The sequence below is a fragment of the Periplaneta americana genome, chromosome 4 (assembly GCF_040183065.1).
Source record: "Periplaneta americana isolate PAMFEO1 chromosome 4, P.americana_PAMFEO1_priV1, whole genome shotgun sequence".
Taxonomy (NCBI): Eukaryota; Metazoa; Arthropoda; class Insecta; order Blattodea; family Blattidae; genus Periplaneta; species Periplaneta americana.
The window spans coordinates 202,120,293-202,132,031 of NC_091120.1; the positions used below are offsets into that span (position 1 = coordinate 202,120,293).

An 11,739-nucleotide genomic window follows, 5' to 3' on the forward strand; every position below is an offset into this window, starting at 1 on the left:
CTTACTGTTCTTGGATGTCAAAAATGTGTAACATTGAAATAATTCTTAATTCTTCTTTATTATTAATCTTATATTTAGAGTGTAAAGCTCATTGCAAACCCAGCATTGTCCAGTCTTTTCTATTTTGTGCCTTTCTCTTTGCCTCGTCATATGATTCATAAATCTTCAATCATCTGATATCTTCTGTTGCATCAAAGTAATACAGGTTTAATTTTATTAACTTCCTTGTTCGTTTGACACAAGAAGTCGTCCACACCTGTGGAGTAACGGTCAGCGCGTCTGGCCGCGAAACCAGGTGGCCCGGGTTCGAATCCCGGTCGGGGCAAGTTACCTGGTTGAGGTTTTCCCTCAACCCAATACGACCAAATGCAGGGTAACTTTGGGTGCTGGACCGCGGAATCATTTCACTGGCATTATCACCTTCATTTCATTCACACCCTAAATAACCTTGATGTTGATACAGCGTCGTAAAATAACCCAATAAAATAAAATTAAAAAAATTGACTAAAGAAGTCTTTTATCATTGAAATAATACCGCAGTACCATTAAGAACGCGCAGACATTATAGAGTCGTCGGGTTTGAGTCGACTGTAGATGAATTCATTTGATATAATTTTGAGCGCCACATTGATTGATACCAAAATATCTGTCGCCAAAAATTAAATTTCTGCTGAGTTTAAATATAACAAACCTGTTTCTAACCTAACGGCATCGTGCTCGTTTTACTGCGATGACAATGTTGTTGATCAAGAAATGTGTGGTGATTTGTTTCAGCGCTGAATGTCATTGTGGTTGTGAAGAATAATTAATAGTTATTCTTAATTAGCACTAAAATTTACTGGTAGATATAACCTATATAAATATAGGTTTATTTTACGAGTAGAATTCTTTATGTACTGCGATGCGTATCTGGCGTCAATGACAAGAAGGTGATAAAGCCAGCGCCGAAGGTTACCCGGCATTTGGTCTTATTGGGTTGAGGGAAAACCCCCGAAAACAATGTCAACATCCAGGTAACTTGTCTCAAGTCTCAACCAGGATTTGAACCCCGGCCTGCTTCTTGCACAGTCAGTCATGCTAACCATTACTATACAGCGGTGAACTAGAATTATTATATTAGGAAGCTGAGAAATGTGCGACAATTTTCATATGTTGCTACAAACGTTCCAATTCCTGTATCTGCCAACCCTGGTGATCACGGTTTTCTTGATGATAAAAATCCATCTCAAAAATAATGGAACGGCTTCAACGAAGTCATTGAGACATTTAAAACGTTGCCGTATTATCGTAATTTGTGGTATTATAATTTATAGTACTTCCTCACCCAAAATCCTAAATATAAGAGTTTATCTTTGAGGTTTGTTTGTTACAGAACCAAGGGTAAGTATTGGGATCCATCACATTATTTAAAGTCTTCACACGCTTGGTCAGGGTACTTACGTACGTGAGTGAATATGCTCCTTGTCTATGAGGAAGACGTGAATATGTTAGGACAAAATCCACAAACTATTAGGAAAAACACGGGAATTTTACTTGAAGCAAGTAGAGAGAGTTTTGGAAATAAATCCCGATAAGACAAAGAATATGATTATGTCTCGTGTCCAGAATATTGTACGAAATGCAAATATAATAGGTGGAAGAGATGGAAAAATTCAAATTTCTTGGAGCAACAGTAATAAATGTAAATAACACTCGGGAGGAAATTAAATGCAGAATACATATGGGAAATTCCTGTTACTATTCGGTTCAGAAGTTTTTGTCATCTAGTTTTTGTCAGAAAACCTAAGTTAGAATTTATAAAGCAGTTATATATTACTGGTTGTTTTGTATGAAGACCTTTGGGAAGGCCGAGGTGTAGATGGGAGGGTAATATTAAAATGTATTTGAGGGAGATGGGATATAATTGTAGAGACCAGATTAATCTTGCTCATGATACGTACCGATGGCGAGCTTATGTGAGGGCGGCAATGAACCTCCAGGTTCCTTAGAAACCGTAAGTAAGTAACATACTACTGTATTTATCGACATATTGCTTTAATAAAATTGATTTATTATGAATCAAGGCATTAATAATTTAGCAAACTTCTAAATATCACTGTTTCTACAATAATCAATATATATGTATGCTTGTATAAATATAAAAACTGAAATAAGACCAAGTAAAAGAAGAATACCGTAAAGAACTGAAAATTTAATTCCCACCAAATCTCACTTGTGACTTCCATCAGGATACTTGAATGCACATCTTTGCTGATAAAGACATAATGCTCTGTTAAAAGACATTGGCAACATAATATAGACGAAATTCTCCTTTAGGAGCGATTGAATAAATGTATAAAAAGAAAATTGGAGCGAAGCATGTTGGTCTGAGATTGACATAGACATCATAACTGGAGGCAGAAATGTTGTTCATGGTTTATATCAGATAATTGGCTCTATCCTGGTTTTCAAATAGTAGCAGTATGTAAATATTTGTTATAAAAGATAAGATACAATTGTCATCATTTCTCATTCTGCAGATGGTTGTCAATCTCTCTCTATCCTTTCAGTTATGATGGATGTGATCAAGATGGAATCCGAGGTCAACTCAGTGGCTGTAGGAATAGGTGACGATACGGAGACAGAGGAGAAGCTTTTACCAGAGGTAAATGAAAATTCATTTATCGTTGATACGAGTCTTATACAGGTCTTTCATTTCAAAACTAGCCCAATTCAACACCTATCTATTTAAAGTTCTTATTAACTAATGCTGTGTTTTTGTCAGTTGCTTATGAGCAAATGCTGGTAACTTTTGGAGCTGGACCCGAGACTCATTTTGCTGGCATTATCTCCTTCATTTTGCTCAGATTCTAGATAACCATAGAGTTGATAAAGCGTCGTGAAATAAACAAATTAAAAAGAAATTATTGAAAGTTATTGCTGAAATAGTACGCTACAGAAAATTACAATTTAATAATACAGTGCATCTTTGCCAACATGATGATTGCCCAAGGGAGGCCGCGCTTCTGCCGCTGAGGTGGCAAACTTGCTCACTCAACTTAACTCGTTAAAACTTACAATGGAGCTTCATGCACAATATCTGGTTCTGTGATGATCGGTATTTGTCATTCTGTGATGCCGTGTGGCCATGCAGATTAAATCAAGCCTCATAAACAAACCGACATAATGGAATTCTGTATAGTTTTATTTTCAGTAATTTTGTTGTCACTCCCGCAGAAGCTTCAGAAATCTCTGACTGCTGTGGTAAACATCTCAGAGACTTGAGTGGGCAGCGCTCTAATGCCACACCAGTTTCATCCAGTTTTTCCTCCGTAAGAACACGGCATTTTGTCTTCTTTTTCTGTCATTTGTAGAACTTGTTTCATTGAATCTATTAAATAACCTTAATATTGTTTTTATAGAGGGTACTGCTCTGTCAGGAAATTTAGTCTGAATTTTCACCTCGTTGAAGCACACGATTTCTATTCTTCATGTGTGTGTTGTATATGTAAATACATTCTGTTTACCATGACGAAACTATCTGTTCTCCATCCCACCTAAACGAATACAGCCAGAGGCCAGGTTACAGATGAACTGTTTTATTTATAGACGTCGTAGTGTTGATATGAATGGAGATGATCTTGACTATCTGCGTCATGTAGAAGTTCTGCCTTCCACAGAGCACGCGGCCGGTCAGTCATAGCCGACATCATGGTGAAGACGCACTGTATGAACAATGAACAAGGGCAAATTAAATTCGTGTTCAGAATTATCTACTATCCTATAATTTTAAACTAATAATTTTCATACAGCTGTTATGCGCTCAATTTTAAACTAAAATCTCTTCACATAATTTTCCTCTAGCTGTTATGTGATCAATTTTAATCTCTTCACATAATTATTGTCCTACAGCTGTTATGCGATTGATTTTAAACTAAAATCTCTTCACATAATTTTCCTACAGCTCTTATGCGATTGATTTTAAACTAAAATCTCTTCACATAATTGTCCTACAGCTGTTATGTGATTCATTTTAACCTAAGATCTCTTCACATAATTGTCCTACAGCTGTTATGCGATCAATTTTAAGCAAAATCTCTTCACATAATTGTCCTACAGCTGTTATGCGATCAATTTTAAGCTAAAATCTCTTCACATAATTGTCCTAAAGCTGTTATGCGATTAATTTTAAGCTAAAATCTCTTCACATAATTGTCCTACAGCTGTTATGCGATTGATTTTAAACTAAAATCTCTTCACATAATTGTCCTACAGCTGTTATGCGATTGATTTTATACTAAAATCTCTTCACATAATTTTCCTACAGCAGTTATGCGATTGATTTTAAACTAAAATCTCTTCACATAATTGTCCTACAGCTGTTATGCGATTGATTTTAAACTAAAATCTCTTCACATAATTGTCCTGCAGCTGTTATGCGATCAATTTTAACCTAAGATCTCTTCACATAATTGTCCTACAGCTGTTATGCGATCAATTTTAAGCTAAAATCTCTTCACATAATTGTCCTAAAGCTGTTATGCGATCAATTTTAAGCTAAAATCTCTTCACATAATTGTCCTACAGCTGTTATGCGATCAATTTTAAGCTAAAATCTCTTCACATAATTGTCCTAAAGCTGTTATGCGATCAATTTTAAGCTAAAATCTCTTCACATAATTGTCCTAAAGCTGTTATGCGATTAATTTTAAGCTAAAATCTCTTCACATAATTGTCCTACAGCTGTTATGCGATTGATTTTAGACTAAAATCTCTTCACATAATTTTCCTACAGCAGTTATGCGATTGATTTTAAACTAAAATCTCTTCACATAATTGTCCTACAGCTGTTATGCGATTGATTTTAAACTAAAATCTCTTCACATAATTGTCCTACAGCTGTTATGCGATCAATTTTAACCTAAGATCTCTTCACATAATTGTCCTACAGCTGTTATGCGATCAATTTTAAGCTAAAATCTCTTCACATAATTGTCCTAAAGCTGTTATGCGATCAATTTTAAGCTAAAATCTCTTCACATAATTGTCCTACAGCTGTTATGCGATCAATTTCAAGCTAAAATCTCTTCACATAATTGTCCTAAAGCTGTTATACGATCAATTTTAAGCTAAAATCTCTTCACATAATTGTCCTACAGCTGTTATGCGATTGATTTTAAACTAAAATCTCTTCACATAATTGTCCTACAGCTGTTATGCGATTGATTTTAAACTAAAATCTCTTCACGTAATTGTCGTACAGCTGTTATGCGATTCATTTTAACCTAAGATCTCTTCACATAATTGTCCTACAGCTGTTATGCTATTGATTTTAAACTAAAATCTCTTCACATAATTGTCCTACAGCTCTTATGCGATCAATTTTAAACTAAAATCTCTTCACATAATTGGCCTACTGTTATGCAATTAATTTTAAACTACAACAGACCTCTGTTTGGTTCGATTCAATTTAACTGCATGTGAGCAGCAGAAGACGTTTCGTTTCAATTCTGTTGACTAAGTGGGAGGCCGATATTAAGGTAGCCTTGAGCGTGACTATAAGATAAACCAAACAAGATGTAAACATGTTCATTACGAGCGCGGTATGCTCGAACATGTTAGGCACGAGACAAGTCATGCAAGCGAATGGAATATCTTGCAATATTCTGGTCTGTACGGAAATTATATAGAATTTCTTAGGTCTATTTTCCATTCTCTGTTTATTATTGTGGGAAAATTTCAGTACACTGGTTCCTCACTGAGAATTACATCTTGAAATACTAAAAAGATCAAATTTGTCTCGTATGTCGAATGCGCACCTTCACGCTTATGAAAAGGAACTTTTCAGTGCCATTAATTTATTTTGTGTTCACAAGTTTGGAATTTCGGAGGAAGAGGGAAAGGAAGAAATTCGTGTTCTGAAATGTATCCTTCCAATGTTGGTTTAAGTGCTGTAACCATTACTGTTGTGTTTGTTCGATGTTTATCACCGATGCTGTAAGTGTTAGCATTCAGATTCAGAATCATTGAAACCATCAACCTGTAACTAACGAGAACAGATCCAGAATTTGTGATATGCGCATGTTCTGCAGGTGGACAACATGTTAGATCACGACACAGATGAGAGAAAAGTGGAGTTGGTGGATCCTGACTGTGGTCTAGCTTCAAGCTTGTGCTTTGAGGAAATGCCAGTGCCAATTACATTTCCTGTTGTGAAGAGTGAGCCTGAGGTAAGTGCAGTTCATTGATTGTGCCAAGTATCTTCCAGAAGTCTTGTTTCGTTCATCACAGAGCGCAGACTGACGGATTGCCTGTATTCTCTGCATTGATATTCATCCTTTGCAAATCCGTCTTTCATGTAAAGCTCCCTGTGAAGCTGATTGGAGTAATTACAAGGGAAAAATTGTTCTGGGTCCAGTTATTGAACCTAGGACCTACTGTATGTCCGATCGCGCTAATGCTCTGCCGACTGAGCTACCCAGGAACACTAGGAGGTTCTTTAAAAAGATAGCTTCAGACCATAATTGGCCATTAGGCCTAATACGTGTTAGGACAATGATGATGATGATGATGATGATGATGATGATGATGATGATGATGATGATGATGGCTGTTGGCAACAGTGACTTGTCCCATATGTTTGTAAATATGGTGGATCCGTCAGCATGCACTAGTATTTTTTATACAGCACGGTGCTTTCTTGATAAACTTTTAATCATGTGATTGATTCTCTGCCAATAAATTAGTATTAAATTCTAACAAAACTAGCATAATCCAATTTAAATCCTGTCAAAATTCAGCATCGCAAATATCAAACCCAATAATTAATTAATAACAGGTCGTTGATAGAAACAACAACAACCAAATTCCTTGGCTTACAAATAGATAATGTGTTAAATTGGAAAAATCATATTAAAGAAATTACCCTCAATGTAAATTCGGCATGTTTTGCTATGGCATCTATACAAGAGATAGTAAATATCAATAGCTTAAAAACAATATACAAGGACATCATTTTATTTTTGCTCACATTTCTAATATTAGCCTGGCTATACCTTTGGATCAACGGTTGATACCCCCTTCCACGACTGGAATTAGATGATACTGGCGTAATATACAAACAAATCACTTTACTAGGTATAGGAGGGAAGAAAAGTAGTTCATCCATTTACGAAAACTTGGAAATATCACGCTTTTGAGTTTGATAATTTTCATTAGGTTTTTGTTTAATCAAAATACAGTACAGTATCAACAATAAGTATTTTTACTCACGAAATCAGCTGTCCATGCGGACGTATTCATTATGCACTGTATATTATACAGTCTACAACACATCAGCGTACAATATAGAGAATGAAGTTAAATCGAAAAATAATCATAATAACGATATTTAAACACATTTTCAAAAAGATGGCCGTTCATTTCGATACAGGATTCAGTTCCAATTTGTGTAATTCAATTAACAGTTTCGTCCTTCGTACTAGTAACTCATGTTGAAATAATTCTGTACCTACTCATAGAGTATCTTACGTACTGTAAATTCAATCTTCACTTCTGCCCGATCCGAAAAGATAAAATTACTCAGACATGCTATCCACTGTGGTTATGTCGCAGGATCGCAGAAAGTGGGAAAAACACCTGATAGTTAATTACTTAACGAGGCCCTTTTATTTAAATTATTTTAAACAGTTGTATGGGTATAACATTACGTAGACGTCCAATTGCTAACAGAAATTAATGTTCTCAGAAAAGAGCTAACACAGCCCAGCCACTAGCCTTTACAGAGAGGCGAATAGAAGCAGGTGGGGGAAATCGGGATGCGACGTAGGCAAATGGATGACAGTATCTATGCGAAAATGATGCAATATTGAAAACTTTTTCGTACTGGAAAACGCGAACATATTTTTGGAACGTACTGTTTACTATGACAGTAAGGCTACTATGACTGTATATGCGGTCTTGGATCTGTGTGGAGGACAGTTGAACTTCATTAGTAGAAAGGGTGAGAGTGAAGTACATTCAAAAACTCAGGTACAATAAAAATTGAAGTAAAAATAAAATGATGTCCCTGTACTATGCTTACTTCCTCTCAGTAGGTAATAACTTTAGGAAACTTGCACAGATAGTAACACCATACTCCTACTACAAAAAGGAGTAATTAGAATAATAATAGGTGCCAAATCTAGGGAATCGTGTAGGACTATTTCCAAAAAACCTACACATGATGCATATGGCTTGTCAGTATATTTTTTTCACTCACAATCTTCCCTATATGTAATGGTGAAGACTTCGTAACTAATTGAACTGTTCATAGCAAGGCGTAAAAAATCACTTTCATACTCTCTTGGCAAGTTTATCATGCTGTTAAGAAAGGAGTGCGTTATATTGCACTAAAAAATTTTAATAGCCTCTCTATGGCTATAACAATATCACGAGAAATAATAGTACTGGAGAAATAGCAGATCGGAAACACAGCTCATCAGATACTACATTGTCCTCCATAAACTGATGAAGACTCTACAGGACTGAAACTCAGATTTTAACCCTCAAGAGCTGTAATGTAACATCTTTCTTGTATAAATGTACTCTTCTTTTCCAGGAATATTCATGGGATATGGACGATAAGAACCTGGACGTAGCAACAGGGGATAATGCAATCTTGCCTGACAAGTGAGTGCAGCTGGTCTTATTCTCTCTGATTCGTTTAATAATATATTAATAATTAAGTGAAACGTACATTAATTTGTGTTTTATCTGTGCTTATTTATTATAATCATTTAACTCCTAGGTCATAGGTGACGTCACCACTGTGATTAGCTTACTGTTAGAAAAACTTGTTGCAGTTGTACTTTATATTATTGCGAGGTAATTCGGATCCAATCCAGCATTTGCTTCTATTTAATTGAAAATGATTTATATATTCAATAAATCTCAACAAGATTGGTCCGCACCGGGGATCAAACCCAGGGACCTCCTCAATCCGAGACCCATGCATTTTCGCAGAGCCATCTCGCTTAGCATAGAATTTATTTCCTTTTATTTCGTCTTTGAATTTCATATTCATATTTTTACAAAATTTTACTGTCGGATAGTTAAAAAATACTGTTAGGAATTCAAATTTGATTACGAATATGTATTTGTTTAATATGTGTTTATATATTTGTTTAAGTTTTAAACCCACTTTATTCCATATAGGAGTCATTCCACGTCAAATCGCACAGCAATAAAACACGACCTTCTCGTAAATGGTCGATTTTTTTTTTTTATAAATTCCAGACATCAAATAAGGAGACCCATATTGTTTTATTTCCACAATTATTAATTATTTGTGTAGTTATGACTATTTGAAATTACGCAAATTATGCATGCACTGTTACATAAACTCACTTGGAACTCTGTGTCTACATATAGTTGAGATTTGCGGTTTGGGGCATTTGAAAGACTAAATACAGCACTTTTTATTACTTTAGGCCTATGATAAATGAATTTCAAATTTGATCTAATTTTTTAACAATTTCTTGTTTAAAGAAAAATTCTTATATTAAATAGCCCAGTTAAAAATCTGAAAAAAAAAAAATAGGCTTGTTCCCTGATGTATTATCTGTAAACTAATGCATTTAGAAATGTGGGATCAGCACACATACATTTGTAACAATTTATTTTCCGGAGGCATGCACGTGCTCGCGGTTCCCAGCAAATGAACTGCTTGTGGCAGTAGGCTAGAAGGCTTCCCGTGGAAAGTTATACGAAATCCCCCATTGCATATAACTGATGTCGCACACAAATGCATTCATTCATCAAATGATTAATACCTTAAGGAACAGTAAGTATCTTATCTAAAGTTATTTTATTATTGTCAGCTCAGCTAAGAAGGGGAGCCCTTCACAAAGCTGTAAGTTTGTACTGTAATACAGCCAAGTGTTTAAAGATAGCAAGGCTGGGTAAGGCAGTAAACTCTATGGCAATAAACAGATAGCAGGAGACAAAATATAGAAGAGAAAAATAATCAGTCTCGGTTTGAATTTCATGGAGTGACGTGACTTGTATACAACATGAGTAAGATCGCGTAATATATAACAAGTGTTTGAATCCATTTGACCTTCCTAAAAAGAAAAGTGCACTAAGACGCATAAGTCGCGATTTATTGATAAAGCTCAATTTAAAGGAGTCTTTGAATGTGCGAATATGTGATTCGTTCCGTAAAATGTCTGTCAACTTCCGAATCAGTCAGGTGAAGTTATATGTGAACCCAGTAGTTCTTGTAATATTAATAAACATGAAACAAATGAAAATGCGGACAGAGAAAGTGATTATCCCAGTTCTTCCTCTAGCAGTTCTATGGATACAGCGCTAGAAATCAGTATTATTGAGGAATTAAACACGAGTTTTATGTCTATAGAATTCCCTATCAAGAAAAGAAAACTACAACAAAAACGATACGGTACCCCCGTGAAAAGTTTCAAAACGTAAAAGGATCCCTAGCAAGTAAAGTTTTTCCATGTAGAAAATGCATCGTCATCCATTCAAAAGTCAGCCATATTTTATTTCTGACACCACACTGCCAAGCCACAATACATACTTTCGTAGTATACTTCAAAGAAGATACAGAAATTTGTCACAAAAGTATTGTTGTCATCTCAGAAAGCATGAAACATGACACCGATTCCTTTTACTTTTTTTAATCCGAACCAATCAATTTCTTAAAGCAAGAATTCCATGATATGAAAAAATCATGTACTTTTCCGATAGATCAAGTTCACATTACAGAAACAAAAGGAATTTTAAAAATAATTGCTTACATGAAGACTATTATGGAATTAGCGCTGAATGATACTTCTGTGCAACGTCGCATGATAAAGATCCATGTGATGGCATTGGAGGAACTGTTAAAAGACTTGCCACGAGAGCCAGCCTATACAAGATCCAATAACAACACAAAAAAAAACTGTTTGATTGGTCACAAAAAATATATGTGTCATTTATATTTTGTCCATTGAATAAGCAAAAAAACCACACTGAAAATTTTCATGCCTGATACAATCTAAAAGCAATAACTGGTACATTAAAATTACATTCTTTCACTCTATTGTCAAAAACTGAATATTTAGTAAAACAAATTTCTTTTGAGGAAGAAAGTAGCCGAATGAAAATTTGAAGTGTAGTGTGAATGAAAACAAAAGTTTTAAAAGAATAATGTACACATATTTGAAGATATCATAATAAGTAAATTAGCAGTGTTTCCTCGAGTGACTTGATCCATTCTGGGTGTAAAGTTCCAACGTTTACTCGATCATCCAGCTCCGATAAACCTCTCAGTGCGTTTCTACTCTTCCCATCCACTGCTGCTGCACCGACCGCCACACATTGTTTCGTAAGTAAGTAAATTTCCATTAAACTATTGCAGATCCCATTCTGATTTTTTCTGGAATTATTAAGAATACTTCAGTGCACCTAGTAGGCATTTTTTTAGATTTTTAATACGGCTATTTCACATTCATATCTAACTTTAAAAAAATTGAATCATAAAAAAATATTTGTAATAATTGTATTAAAATTAGTTAGTAAATATTTAATAAAAGACAGTACTTTAAGCTTTTAAATCCATTTCTCAAAAAAAATTTTAACATCAATATCTTCAGAAATATGACGCTTTAAATGTTGCATTGTGCGACATTTTTAACGAATTTTAACATGTAATATTTTACAAAAATGTGGACTTAGGAGGAAATAAAATTCACTTGTTGGTTTATTAGACCCATA

General features: G+C 34.9%; 1 protein-coding gene across 2 annotated transcripts in view; it reads left to right on the top strand.

Moving 5' to 3' along the window:
• LOC138698631 (gastrula zinc finger protein XlCGF57.1-like) overlaps positions 1 to 11,739 on the top strand; it is a 53,064-nt gene that overhangs the window by 37,005 nt on the left and 4,320 nt on the right. The window contains exons 3-5 of one of the 2 annotated variants that reach the window (XM_069824725.1): positions 2,550 to 2,644; positions 6,072 to 6,209; positions 8,579 to 8,649. In XM_069824725.1, the coding sequence (XP_069680826.1) occupies positions 2,550 to 2,644; positions 6,072 to 6,209; positions 8,579 to 8,649 (304 nt within the window). Of the gene's footprint in view, positions 1 to 2,549; positions 2,645 to 6,071; positions 6,210 to 8,578; positions 8,650 to 11,739 lie in introns of those variants that run through there. The other variant, XM_069824737.1, reaches the window with a different exon arrangement.